Here is a 13,528-nt window from a genome sequence, read left to right on the forward strand (position 1 = left end):
AAATATAATTAGTTAATTAGACTAGAAAGGTGTATCATGGAAAAATAGCTATTGAAACATCTAAAATAAATCCTTGCAACATTCCAAGATAGTCGTCAAAACTTCCCGTCACACCTCTAACATCCCGAAAATAACCACATCAACATCACATATTAACCGAAATCCCTTGCGACATCATTGTACACCTATCGCAATAAAAACACACAAACAAAATTTCCACGGCAATATTCATGCTGCAACATCATCACGTGTCTGTCGCAACAAAATCACACTTTAAAAATTCCCACAGCAACACTGTTGCTGGGTTGGGACGTCCGATTTTTTTTGTTGGGGGCATCGGACGTCCTGACCCTAGAATTACCGAATAAACAATAAGAAATAAGCTGAAACGTCCGAAAGTCATTTGCTTAAGGAAAGATATTATGCAGTGTGCATTTCCAGGGAAAAAGAAGCCCTTTCCAGCATGACCTCCAATTCTCCAACGGTGGCACGGTGCCATGCTCCGATCTCTGGCATGGTGCCATTGCAATTGCCAACCCAGCCCCGTTCCCATCCAATCGCGACCGTTCCTCGAACCCATCAACAAACTTCCCACACGTGCCACCTCACGCGCGCGCGTCTCCTCGCCACGCTCTCCTTCGCCCGCCCCGACTCACGCGCGCGGGCCCCCGACCCGATCCCGTCCGTCCATCACACCCGCGCACGAACCTTGACGCGCACCACCACCACTACCCACTCCTCGACTCGCCGCCCGAACAGCCCCTCCCCCGTCCCCTAGTATTTCCACCCCTCGCCGTCTCCATCTCCGGGTCAGATCGGATCGCGCCCATCTCCATTTCCGCCGCCGCCGCCGCCGAGAGAGAGCCGGACCCCGCCCCCACCCACCACCATGTGGCGCCGCCTCCAAACCCTAGCCCCCACCCTGCGCCGGGCCGCCACCGCCGCCGCCTCCAGCCCCGCGGCGCCCGCCTCCTCTGCAGCCCGCGCCGCCCCTCTCTCCTCGGCGGCCGCCGCCTTCCGCCGCACCAGCCCGCTCCTCTCAGGTAAGGATCTCGTCCCCCCGGATCTCGGTTCCCTGGCGACGCCCGTCGCTGATCGAGTGGCGGTGGCCGCGTGGGTGTGCTGCAGGGGACAAGCCGGCGACGGTGGAGGACGTCATGCCCATCGCCACGGGGCTCGAGCGGGAGGAGCTGGAGGCCGAGCTCCAGGTGAGATGGTCCGGTCCCTTTTCGGGGGCCCGTTGAGGGGCGTTGGAGTGGAATGCGCATCCGATTTGGGTCTTGCAAATGGGTTCTGATTCCTCGATCTGGTCTGGGTTTTGCAGGGGAAGAAGCGGTTTGACATGGATGCACCTGTCGGCCCCTTCGGTACCAAGGTGAGTTGGCGGTTGTAGATTTGATCGTTGTTTCAGATGTTCTTGGATCGGGACCATACATGGAGGCGATTTTTAGGTTTATTAGAGTAATCAGATGCTTCATTTATTGGTAGTGTAATGAAATGTCTCGGATGCATAGTTCTGATAATTGATAGTATTTGTGTAATTACTTGCAAGTGCTGCAAGGTAATTGCATTATTATTAGGGGAAATGCACTATGTTGTGTTGTCTTGATGCGTCGTTGTCAGTATTCACGCTTTGTTGTTTGATTGAACTACGCTCGAGTAATGATTAATCTTATTTATCATACATTGTTTTTAAAATTTGGGGTCACATGCAATATCTTGTGGCTTGTGTTTTTCATCTTTTCTGGTCATGTCTCTACCATACCATATTTTCTACTGAATTTTTTTGTTACTACTGTTGTGTGCGATTATGCAAATCATTCACATTTTCCTAGCTACGTTTATGACTAGAGCTGGGAGGCTGTGAGCATTGCTTGGCTGTGAATAGCTACTTTTGTGACGAGCTGGGAGGCTGTGAGCCTGGTTGGCTGCTTTAGCAAGTTGCTTTCCACGTATTAGACCGATTATTGTTGTTTCAAACTACCATGTGTTAGACACCATATATTATCTTTAACGCTGCAGCCTTCTTAATATCTACTACCTGACCAATAATACAGTTCAATTTCGAGGTTATAAAAAAATATCTACGTTAGTATTTGGACTGGCTCAAAATAATTGCTGTATACTCATGCTTATGTTCCCTTTCCCATTTCTATCTGTTTTTGGAATAACCATGGGCTATGTTCTTTTCATAATCATGCTGCAATGATGACAGATTAATACAATTGTGCGGTGCACTTGCTTACTTCAGAACTATTGTATGTCTATGCTTTAACAGAATGACTTTTGAATGACAGGTGCTTACCTTCACAGTGTTGTCATAATCCTGCGTCTGATACCACTAATTCTTTGGCTCATACTTAAATCACAATAGGAGTCTGATATACAGAATTCATTCTGTTCTAAAATGCTATATGGACTAAAACTTGATAAGTTAACAGTGCAATGGAAAAGTTTTAACCATCGACATAAGTTTTAAAATCTCTTTTTTAAGTAAGTCTGCATCATGGTTGTGTCATTTTGATTTGTAACTCAGCCTTGCTATCAAGATTCTTAGATTCATATTACATGTATTATATCAAATTCTTTGTGTAACTCTTGACATCAAGTGCACTGATTTAACTTCCACCCTATATGTGCTGTAGCATTCGTACACACCTATTTATTGTCTGCACAATGTTCTTTTCTGGAAGTATGAAGATTGAAGAACAAGAATCAAATAGCTATGATATATATGTACCTCGGCTTGCATTTGACTTCCTTTTTTTGGATGATCTGGTTGTTGATTTTGTTATTTGATTTTAGAATTTTACATATCCATTCTATGAAGTAGTTCATAGACCTGGTAACGGTACTTGTTTACAATTTTTTTTTCCTCGAACATGCAGGAGAACTGCATATCGTTGTATTAATAGATAGAAAAAAGGGTCCAAATACATCCCAATTCTATGGCTTGAGTTAGTTTTTTCTTACGTTCTCGCCTTTTTACCATTTATTGCGTAAATCTGGTACTGGATGCAAATACAGATAGTTTCACTGTCTATCTTCTTTCTCACCTTTAGCAGTGGATCTAAACAGCAAGAGTTTCTTACCTTCTTTCTCATGTACTCTGCACTGTGTTATTCATTGCTTCATTTGATGCTGTTACTGCAGGAGGAACCAGCTGTCATTGAGTCCTACTACAACAAGCGGATAGTCGGTTGCCCTGGTGGTGAAGGAGGTAAGTCAGTGTTGTCCTTGGCCTTCCATTTGTTTAAACTAAGTGGCAGGTGTGAACCAATTGTGTGACAAATTGTTTTTCTAACCTTTCCTCACCTTCTTAATTTGCAGAGGATGAACACGATGTTGTATGGTTTTGGTTGAAAAAAGATGAGCCACATGAGTGTCCAGTCTGCTCTCAATACTTTGTGGTAATTTAATTGCTAAATTGCTGTTTAACACAAGTACGACTTTATTACCACTCTGCACTATTCTGTGCCGTGTTAATCTCATAGTGTTGCTTGCTTTGTGCAGCTTAAGGTCATTGGTGATGGTGGAGATCCAGATGGTCATGATGATGATGATGAAGGACATCACTAAGGATGCCTCGTGGTTCTGAAAACAAGAATTTGATGAGGCAGATGATTTCACTATACTTCTTTTCTAGCACCAGACTGCTCTACGGGGTCCTTGTTTATGAATAGACAATTGGCCATCAAGCAGGTGGTAGTTTTCACCTAGGGATTTTGTCCAAACAAAAGCTTTTTGCGATTTGACCCATGCATTTCTTTCAGAGCATCATCGAATAAAAGATGACTGCATCAGATTGCTTTCTTTTGTTATCTAATGCCCATCGGGTGTGATGGACATGTTATATTCAGTCATGCAACAGCCCTATTTCTCTGCTTAGTGTGGCGGGCAGTTTACAAAAGGCCTCCTAAATCTTTGACAAGTTTGAAGCTAGAGTCTGGTGATCCATGATTTTATGACTATGAGAGTGACTGGTTGCGGATTTTTATCCCACAAATAATTGTTTCCGTATTTTTGCTATCCGAATTATCGTGCTATTCTGTGACAGTCTACATTTTTCTTTTGCAAGTGCAAACGGGTAACGAGTACAGCTTGTGGTACGTATGCTGTCAATCATACCAAGCATGAATACAAATGGTGGTATCGATGGTTATAAGTTTATAACCTTACCTACAGTCCGGCTGTGTTTTCGTGCGCTGTGCGCAGTGATCTGCCCTAGCTCTTTGCTGTACGTAACATTTGCTGTACAAAATGAAATGGCACGTCAGTTGGGTCATTCGCTGCCCCGTTCCATCTGCATTCTTGTTGAGTGTTTGACCTTTGATTCATGAGATGAGATGGTGCATAATTTAGTACCAGCAGTTGAGACCCGTGTTAACCGCCTGTTTTACATCGTCGTAGTCTCTTCAATCTCTTTTTTAATCATGCATGCTGAAGTAGTCATGTATTTCCGTCAATGGTTGCAGGTATGTCGTACAAAGTACACTCGTACCATGAATTTCCAGAGAGAGCCAAAGGCCAGCTCAGTTAGCATAGATTGGACGAACAGAACGCAGCCTTGTATTGGAATAAGATACCAGCAGCACCTTTGCGACAATTGACTATTGAGCAGCACAAGAGACACTGTAGTGCACAACATTCAGAAAAGGAAGAGGTTCTGCACTGCATCACTTGTTCCTTGTCGATTACCTGTCGTGACAGCATGAGTTGCACAACAAAATTCCAGTTTCGACGAATGGGAAGGCTTGCGAAAAAAAAGCGAAAAAGGTGGGTAATCTGCTTATCTTAGTTCCATTCTTCCCATCACCTTTTCCAATTCTCGCAAAAAAGGTCTCTTTTATCATGTGTCATCTGAACGACAATGCAATACTTTTTTCTGGCTGCAGTAGCCGATTTGAGTTGCTAATTGGCCTGTCTGCTCAACTGGTTACAGCCCCCCTCAGCCATTGCAAAAAGGGGAGAAAGAGAGAGCAACTCTTCTGTGCATTTCATACTCCCCAATCGCCACCTCACTCACTGAAGTCTCTTTTTAACAGCACCAACGTCATCTCACGCACAGTCCGATACCCTATGCCAATACTACCTACACTACACAGATCGAATTATCCCGCAAAAGGCAATTCTTGATCGCGAAAATTATACCACAATATTCCCTGCTCTACGGAAAATCTCAGAAAGGCCAAAGGTTCTTCTTTTTAATTTAATCGGCAGCTCTCGTGCATGATTCGTTTTTTTTTAAAAAAAAAATTACGCCGGTGAGGTGATCGGTGATGCCAACCGCGTGTATGTGACAGGGACGCCGGATTTGGGAGCGAAGCTGCCTCTAGAGGCGGCGTCCTCGCTGCCCGTTAACTGAAAATATGCTCTAGGTGAATAATGGGTGATGATGTGGAGGTGGCAGCGCCAATGTTCCGCCCATGCTCCGCCGCTGGTGGCAGATCACCGGCCGGCGGCGAAGGCGACACCAGCACGACACGACGCCCGGGCACAGAATTGTCGTCAGTATGAAGGAGATCAGATTCTTTACTAGGTTTGGCGACTTCTCGAGCCTCAAGTGTTCTGCAGATCGCCCTTTGCGAGATGGTGTCTAGCTGTTCCGATGTTCTTCTTCCTTCTACCTACCCCATCCCTTCCTTTCTCAGCCGCTGTATGTACTGGGCTTTCCTTTGATGTACATGAAACTGACATCTTGTGCTAGGATATGGTATTCTCTGAGTTTTCGATAAAAAGAAAAGTGGAGAACGGAAAAAGAAAGGGATTATTGTGCCTGAATTATTCTCCCCTATTCCATAACCCTTCCAGCTAGTGTTCTAGTGATTCAGAATAGTGGCAAATAGGCGCGGAAAAGAAGGGCGCCAAGAACACGAGAGAAATTCCCGCGGCGTCTGCTGAATCGGATGATGGTGACAATGCCACTCTCTCCTTTCCATGCCGTGTTACTTTCAGGCATTAATTCGAGGACAGAGGAGGATTACGTATGCGCATAGTCTCTTCGGATGCCTCATATATACTTTTACAGAGGAGGCATGGCATTTCATTTTGTCACCTCAAATGACTAGAGAAACTTAAGTGGCAAACGAGATAAAATTCCTTTCCCCTTCAATCTCGACGGTATAGTAATTAATGGAAATGCGCACCATGCGTAGGTCCTTTCATGTGAAAAAAAGTGTGAAACGATGGTTTAATACACACCATCATATTCTGTTGGAATTTTTTTTTCACTTTTCTTTTTTGCTTGTTCAGTGCATCCAGATGGAGTTACTGCAAGCGGAATGAACCTCTAACTGTGGCTTTTCTGCGGCTTGAAACTCATGGTATTCTGATCATTAAATAAACTCACAGGATGCTGACAAAAAGTTTCACATAGATTGGTTCCACACCCAAAGATGGAATAAAATCCGTTATTTGAAACATTATTATATGTGTGTGCATGTGAAAAGCTGGATTTGAAGCTAACAATGTTATAGTTTTTTTTAGCTTTTGATGCCGTGTTCTTTTTTCCTCCACATGCAAGAACATTTATCACAGCTCAGAAGAAGCCAGATAAACGGAACAACTTCTGTTCTGGATTATTCAAGGTTGATCAGAGTATATGTTCAGCACTAAATCCACTTTAATTTCCTTTTCCTTCCTAAAAGACTTTCAAATGCCTCAAAGTGCTAACACTGAATAAAAAGTACAAAATCAAATACATAAAAGAAACACAGCAGAATTAAGAAGGGAAATAAAGTACAGAAACGGGTTTACTCGAGAATTTTCAGGTGAGGTCCTGTAATTACAACCGGCAGGAGAATTTGGAGACTTTATAAGATGGCATTATTCTTTTTTGAGACAATGCTAGCCTCAAATACCTCTCTTTATTTTTGCATCATTCTTTGTTGCAATTTGGTCGTTGACCTTTTTTGATTAGGCCTTGATGTGGACTCAAATCATACAGTAGCTCATCTTTCCGTTGTTTTACTTGGTGGGAGATGATGAACAAGGGTACCGTACCTAACGGTATGTGCAATCAGAAGCATGCTTGAAACACACTACAGTCAGCAGTATGTTCTGACCTCTGTGAGAAAGGAAGAAGTTTTTATATGAAACCGCGTTGGAGTGTGATCACATATTGTTATAATCTTGTTCTTTGATGCCCACTTATATTGACTTTACAGATTGACATGTAAAAGTTTGTAAAAGTAGTGTGTGTGTGTAGAGGTCCAAATCTAGTTTTCCAGAACATTATATATTTAACTTTTCAAATTCTTATTTATGCGAACGTTTTTCGATTTCTTGTTTTTGCAACCTTTGCTAGCAATCGACAAAAAAGGGAGAGGAGACGTTACTTTCAGGGTGTTTGGGGGAAAAAATAAGTTGTCAAAATTTTCTTATGAACAGCTGGGTTCTAAATTGACTGGTGTATGTATACATATTACATACATATTAGCAGGATATAATTACGGAAAAAAAGTAAGTTCGAAGAAGGTTTCTGCAAAATATGGCTGTTCACATAAGCTGACAAACTGTGAGCTTTTTAGTAACGACAATTGTTCATATTTCACTCGTGCAACCTTTTCAGAACAATTATATTTTTACCAAAACTTTATGGTTGCTTTATATTTCATAGGAGCATCTGAGATTAGAACCAAAACCTATGCTATATAAGGAAAAGATATGAATATGCAGCCTCCAAGCCCTATGGCAGAACACAATCATGGTCTATAACCTCTATGAAAGGTGCAAACATTAGGTACTTAATATCCTTGTCTCCGTGAGAAACCTTAGCTAAGACCTGTTGTCTCAAGCAAGCATAGGGACAAAAACCAGGCATAGCTCATATAATCTAGCTGAAGCTGCCTCCACGCTGGTAATCCCCGTGCATAGAAAATTGCAGAGGTGGATTGCATATGATTCCTCCTGCTGCAGCATGTAGTGGACCTGTCACATTTAAGATGAAAAAACCGAGTGCAATTCCTTTGAATTATTCTGCTGCAATATGCGCTTAGCGGTCACTAGTAGTTTAGATTTGACTTAGGCCCTTGTTTAATCGGTTTTAAATTTGCATCGTCGAGAAGGGATCGGAGCCTACCTCTTCCCTGAAGCATTAGCAAAAGGCGCATCACTTTCCTTTTAGCCAAGAACCTCAGAACAGCAGTTTGTTTTGCATGTCGCTGATCAGGAATATTTGTGCCGATGTAAACGTGACGAGATTTGGTATAATGGCGATGTAAGTAGTACGAAAGAGGGCAGGAAGGTGCGCGAAAATTCTTCAGTACAGTAGTATCCCCAAGCTACTGCCAATGTGCCATTTTTCAGTTAAGTGTTGCTGTCAGTTTATCAGTTCCCTATGCATGCTTCCTGTTAAGCAGTTCATTTTGCTGTCCTGCAGTATCGAAGTATTCCTAAATAATGCCATCATGCCTATGATTAAGGCTACTCACACGATATATTCAGTAAGTACTAGTAATTCTTGAATACCTTACCAAATAAAACTTCAGTTCTTTGCAGTGCCACTGGACCTGCAATTGTACCAAGTTGGCCAAGATATCTGCTGTTTCTTATCGATGTGGAAGATACCTTCAAGATATTTCAGGAATCTTTCTAGCTGCATAGTTCTTCACTGTATTTTCCTATCGTACAAATGTGGAGCAGTACCCATATGCAGAGCTATCAAGAATTTGATCAGTTTGTGTCCAATTGCTCATTATGCTATCTCAACTGAAAAACACCGATCATGTATACCTCTACTGGTGTCCATTTACACCCATTGTAATTTTTTATCACAGTAGGACATGAGGGTGAAAAACAAGCTTCTGCAGGAACATCCCACAGAGGGGAAAAAGGCGCGAGATATTCCGCCTTTTGCTTCTAAATATGGGGTACTACTCTTTGTCCACAAGAACATTTCCTCACCACCGAGGCAGTGAGACATTCACCGCCTTTATTTTATTTTATTTTACTTCATTTCACAGGGAATTAATAGGAAAATCAATGTACACTTATGCTTATTCCTTGTCATTTCGATTAAGGTTATATATATACATTATTTAAGAATTGTGCCGGATTAGTGGGCATTAGTTCCTTATCAAGATGAGCAGAAATTGGGTGGTTAGCTAGGCGCGGCTGAAAGGGGTTCCTAAGCAATATATATATATTTTCTTTGGAAAAGAAAGTAATATTTGTATATTTCCGGTTCCCCCTCCACTCTGAAAGGGTGCATCTATTCCAATTCTGTGCCCCTGCCCAACACAAATGCATCCATGCCTCCTTGATCCTGCATGGACATGGCTTAGCCGGCCTGCTGCTAGGAATTGGAGTAGGGCCTAGGCCCTTGCTGGGACCTGTTGATGCTGTGCTCTGTGTGCCCACCCTGCTCCTCCCTAAACCCTAATCCTGGTCTCTCACGCTGTCGTCACACGCACGCACAGAACGGCCGCGTGCACCTGCTCAGTGCAAAGGCAGATTGGTTTTTTTTCTAAAGAAAAACGAATCGTACCTGCATATATTAAAAAGAAGAAGATAGTCTTGATAGACGAAACAGTTGTAGTTATATACTAAAAATAACTTATTTCGATAGTCATGTAATAAATCTTGCTTCATCGAAAAAAGTTACACACGAGCGATCACTCGAGCAATGGGGCGGTTACTAGGTTAATGAGATTCTTCTCTCCTCCCCTCTTGAACAAAGAAAAAAAAGGAAAAGAAAGGGCTCAGTCTTTTTATCCTGCTCCAACTCCCAAACGGCGTAGGCTACCTTAGCTGTAGCGATCCCGGCTCTCGCTTTCCACGCGACGCTCGGATTCGCTTCGCACGACGGCCCGCGGCGACGCATGGCGGGCGCCTGGCCGCCAGCTGTTACCGGGTGCGGATTCAGCAGCACCAGCCTCAGGCTGGTGCTGGCTGGCTGTTCAGATTATTCGCCTCGCTCGCCGCCCCCGGCCGAGCTCGCACTACTATAAATAGAGGTCAATCGGGCCTGTGCACTTCGTACTTGCAACAGCAACCACCACCAACACAGGCCACGCACCAAGCTTTCGATCACCACTTGCTTGCGTACTTGCAGTAGCCCATCGTCGTCGTCGATCACCGGCCGGCAGGTTCACTGCTTGCAGAGGCTCGCCGGGCGGCGGCAGGCCGGGGAGAGTTTGCGGCGGAGGCACCATGAGCTACGGCGGCAGCTCTTCTGGTCTGTGCCTGCTTTTCAGTAACCCATTCCTTCCTCTGTCTTGTGCCTGGCTCCATGGCCGCTGCATCGATGATCGTCGTCGATCCATGGTGGCTAGCTGCACGATGCGCGCGCGGGGTTTACTGATCATACCATGAAAAATTGATGCTTGCAGGTGGGCGCGGCGGGCGGCGGCTGGAGTATGGCAGGACGTACGTGGTGAGGCCCAAGGGGAGGCACCAGGCCACCATTGTGTGGCTCCATGGCCTCGGCGACAATGGTGCAAGGTAACTCAAACAAGCCATGCTCGCTGCTCGCTATCTTTACTATCTCTCTCAGTCAGAGGTGGCAAATTATAATCAATTAATAAACCGGAAAGTTCTAGTCTGAATGCTAGTCTGAAACTCTGAATATCAGAGCTAGCTGGATGTTTAGTGCTAGTCTGAATGCAACAAGGACATTTTGAAGGTAGGTCGGGTGGGTTCGATCGATGTGATCGATGAGATGACATGGGAGAACTAGGTTAGGCTGTCCGCACATGCTGATGCATATACACTACTCCACACCGCTTTATTCTCGTCGATCCCCTTGCTAGAAATGGCTGACAGGGCCTCACCATTCGCGTCCAGTCCATGCATTCATATATTCCTAGGATTATTTGCTTTGCTCCACTCCAAAGCTGGCCATCTCCCTTGCACTGCTGCTATGCCGCCTCTCTTGCTCGCTCGCTACCTAACAAACAACAAGGAACCCATGGGACAAGTGCCCACTCGCTTTTCCGGTACAGCAAGAGGGGAAAAAGGAAGCACAAGCTGACGTCGCTCCACTCTTTTCGAAAAAGAAAATTGTTCATACATATCCCATGTAGGAGGAGCACTACAAAGCTTAATGTTCATGATATTGAAGCTTCTTTTTTGGATGTGGGGATAATACATGTTAAATTAAATATTTGAGAGCTGTGGGGTTTAGCTCATGCAAGGTTCTGTCTGCCAACAAGAATTCATCGAGCACCTCAGCTCTGTGATGTGGCATTAAACTACTGAAAATCTCCTAGTGTTGCCCTCCTCTCTGAGCCTTGGTATAGCAAAGCAAGGAATATGCTGGCATGAAAAAATTTGCTTTATTTCCCTCAATATCAATGTGCAAACTGTCCAAAGTGTCAGTTTCAATTGTTCTTTCCCCACTTGTGCGCGTGCTTTTCAAATCGATACCGAGTAAACGGCATGTTTCACGACTAAGCTAGCTATTTTATTGCCTGATAATGTTAGGCTGCAAGGTTCAACAAAAACCAAAAGAAACTAAATTATATGGATATATGTGCTCCTAGAGCCCCTCAATATGTAATGTTAGAAGCTGTCATTTCAGAGAAGCTACAACTAAAATATCTTCACCAGCCAGTTGCTCACTTGCTGCAGTACTTGAAACACTGGCCTAACTTATTTTCCTTATCCTTTTCATTTTTGCTCCCATTTGCAGCTGGTCCCAGCTCCTGGATTCTCTTCCACTGCCCAATGTAAGAAACCATGCTACACTTTCACTTTTGCAGTTGAATTATCCATAGTTTCATGCAGACATCTACCTATTCTCCTATCTACATATATAACTTCTGTTATCTTCAGATTAATAAAACTTATCCACCTTGCTAGGATAGCCATAGAATTGCCCCTGCATTTCCAAGTTCACTGACTCTGGAACTCATTTCATTCTTGTGCAGATCAAATGGATCTGCCCTACTGCACCAACACGGCCTGTCGCAGCTTTCGGTGGATTCCCTTGCACTGCATGTGGGTTTCTGAACTCTATATATGTGACTTGGCTCATACCCTGCAACCTGGCTTTCTAAGCTTATAGGATGTTTTTGTGCTGCCACTTGGCTGCAGATTCTGAGACAAAAATGTCATTGATTTCATTTTTTATTTGAACAAGAGCTGATTCTCTATTTCTTCTCTAAAACTAAAACAGGGTTTGATGTGGAGGAGACTTCATTGGATGGCCGTGATGATATTGAAGGACTTGATGCTTCAGCAGCGCATGTCGCAAACCTACTGTCCTCCGAGCCATCTGATGGTACTAATTTCAGGCTTTACATGATAGCAGTGAAACAAAGGAAATCGCATAAACAGTCAAGCTACTTGACTTCTTTAAGGCATAGATCAGCTACTTGACTTCTTTAAGGCATAGATCAGCTACTTGACTTCTATTTTTCCATATAACTTATGCAGTTTTATATTTCAGCTGAGTCTATAAAACTTTACAAAGAATACAATTATGAATTTTGTGCAATTTCCAATAATCTGAAATGCTCACTATTCATTTTGTTAATGTTGATCAAATTGCTATGCCAGTGAGGCTTGGAATAGGAGGATTCAGCATGGGTGCTGCCACTGCCCTTCACTCTGCTGCATGCTATGCTCATGGGAGATTCACAAATGGCATTGCCTATCCGATAAGCCTGAGTGTCGTCGTTGGTTTAAGTGGCTGGCTTCCTTGCTCAAGGTATGACTTTGGCCTTCTAATTTTGGAAACGATGGTAATGTTAATATGTTTCTTAAGGTCCTGAATTATAATGTTTTTTTATGTCTACTTGTTCAGGACCCTGAGGACCAAGATTGAGAGCTCACAGACTGCTCTTAGAAAAGCTGCTGCCTTGCCGATCCTGCTCAACCATGGAAGAGGTTAGCATTGATACATCTCGTAGTGGATGTGTTTAAATTTGTTAATCTCGTGCAAATTGTAAGGAGCTAAAAATGATTTATTTCTTTGTGTTCTTGCAGCCGATGAGGTTGTCACCTACAGGAACGGTGAGAGGTCAGCTGAGATTCTGAGATCCTCAGGGTTCCAGTATACGTATTTCAAAGCCTACAATGGGTACAGATTAATATTCTTCAATTTTGTCATGAAAGCTTTGACATTCATTCTTTCTGAGATTCAGAACTCACAGGATGTTTTCTTTTATGCAGACTTGGTCACTATACGATCCCTGAAGAGATGGACGATGTCAGCAAGTGGCTCAGCTCAAGGTTGGGGCTTGACCGACCTCGCGGCTAACCCACAAATATGCTGGTGGTGCGATGGCTTTGATAGTGAGATATAGAAAGAGGTATTGACAATATGCAGAAGGTTGATAGGTTATGTGAATGTGAGTTGTGACTGTCATGGCTTGGTAGGCAGTAACCCCATGTGCTTTCCTCACAGATACATACCATGTTAGTTTACCGGTAATGTACCTTGTTACCACTAAGGAGGATGCCCGTAATCTAGTATTGTATTGCTTGTTTGATTACATTATTAGTAATGCACTTGAATCTCCTGAATCTTACAGTTACAATACAGTTATTCTCGAGATCAGTTTGCTGAATATTCAAGTTATAT

At 43.5% G+C, this 13,528-nt stretch overlaps 2 protein-coding genes across 2 annotated transcripts; both read left to right on the forward strand.

Moving 5' to 3' along the window:
- The first annotated feature begins 766 nt into the window (after positions 1–766).
- LOC101759215 (putative cytochrome c oxidase subunit 5b-like) lies at positions 767–4,029 on the forward strand. The gene is made up of 6 exons (XM_004969092.3): positions 767–1,043; positions 1,129–1,208; positions 1,325–1,375; positions 3,154–3,220; positions 3,331–3,410; positions 3,514–4,029. The coding sequence occupies exons 1-6, from the start codon at positions 890–892 to the stop codon at positions 3,577–3,579; spliced, it is 498 nt and encodes a 165-aa protein (XP_004969149.1). The 5' UTR covers positions 767–889; the 3' UTR covers positions 3,580–4,029.
- Positions 4,030–9,971: 5,942 nt separating this feature from the next.
- On the forward strand, positions 9,972–13,481 carry LOC101759623 (acyl-protein thioesterase 1 homolog 1). Its single transcript, XM_004969093.2, has 9 exons — positions 9,972–10,177; positions 10,332–10,443; positions 11,633–11,669; positions 11,871–11,940; positions 12,119–12,223; positions 12,502–12,652; positions 12,749–12,831; positions 12,931–13,024; positions 13,117–13,481. Exons 1-9 carry the CDS (start codon positions 10,153–10,155, stop codon positions 13,202–13,204), a joined length of 765 nt encoding a protein of 254 aa, XP_004969150.1. The 5' UTR covers positions 9,972–10,152; the 3' UTR covers positions 13,205–13,481.
- The last annotated feature ends 47 nt before the right edge of the window (positions 13,482–13,528 follow it).

This window comes from Setaria italica, chromosome V, assembly GCF_000263155.2.
Source record: "Setaria italica strain Yugu1 chromosome V, Setaria_italica_v2.0, whole genome shotgun sequence".
Lineage (NCBI taxonomy): Eukaryota > Viridiplantae > Streptophyta > Magnoliopsida > Poales > Poaceae > Setaria > Setaria italica.

Bases quoted from the DNA above. Each gene is read 5' to 3' on its own strand.
- LOC101759623 (XM_004969093.2), top strand. From the start codon at position 10,153: ATGAGCTACGGCGGCAGCTCTTCTG. The intron at 10,444-11,632 runs GTAACTCAAACA...TCCCATTTGCAG, and splicing joins CTCGGCGACAATGGTGCAAG to CTGGTCCCAGCTCCTGGATT. The intron at 11,670-11,870 runs GTAAGAAACCAT...ATTCTTGTGCAG, and splicing joins ATTCTCTTCCACTGCCCAAT to ATCAAATGGATCTGCCCTAC.
- LOC101759215 (XM_004969092.3), top strand. From the start codon at position 890: ATGTGGCGCCGCCTCCAAACCCTAGCCCCCACCCTGCGCCGGGCCGCC. The intron at 1,044-1,128 runs GTAAGGATCTCG...GGTGTGCTGCAG, and splicing joins CACCAGCCCGCTCCTCTCAG to GGGACAAGCCGGCGACGGTG. The intron at 1,209-1,324 runs GTGAGATGGTCC...TGGGTTTTGCAG, and splicing joins AGCTGGAGGCCGAGCTCCAG to GGGAAGAAGCGGTTTGACAT.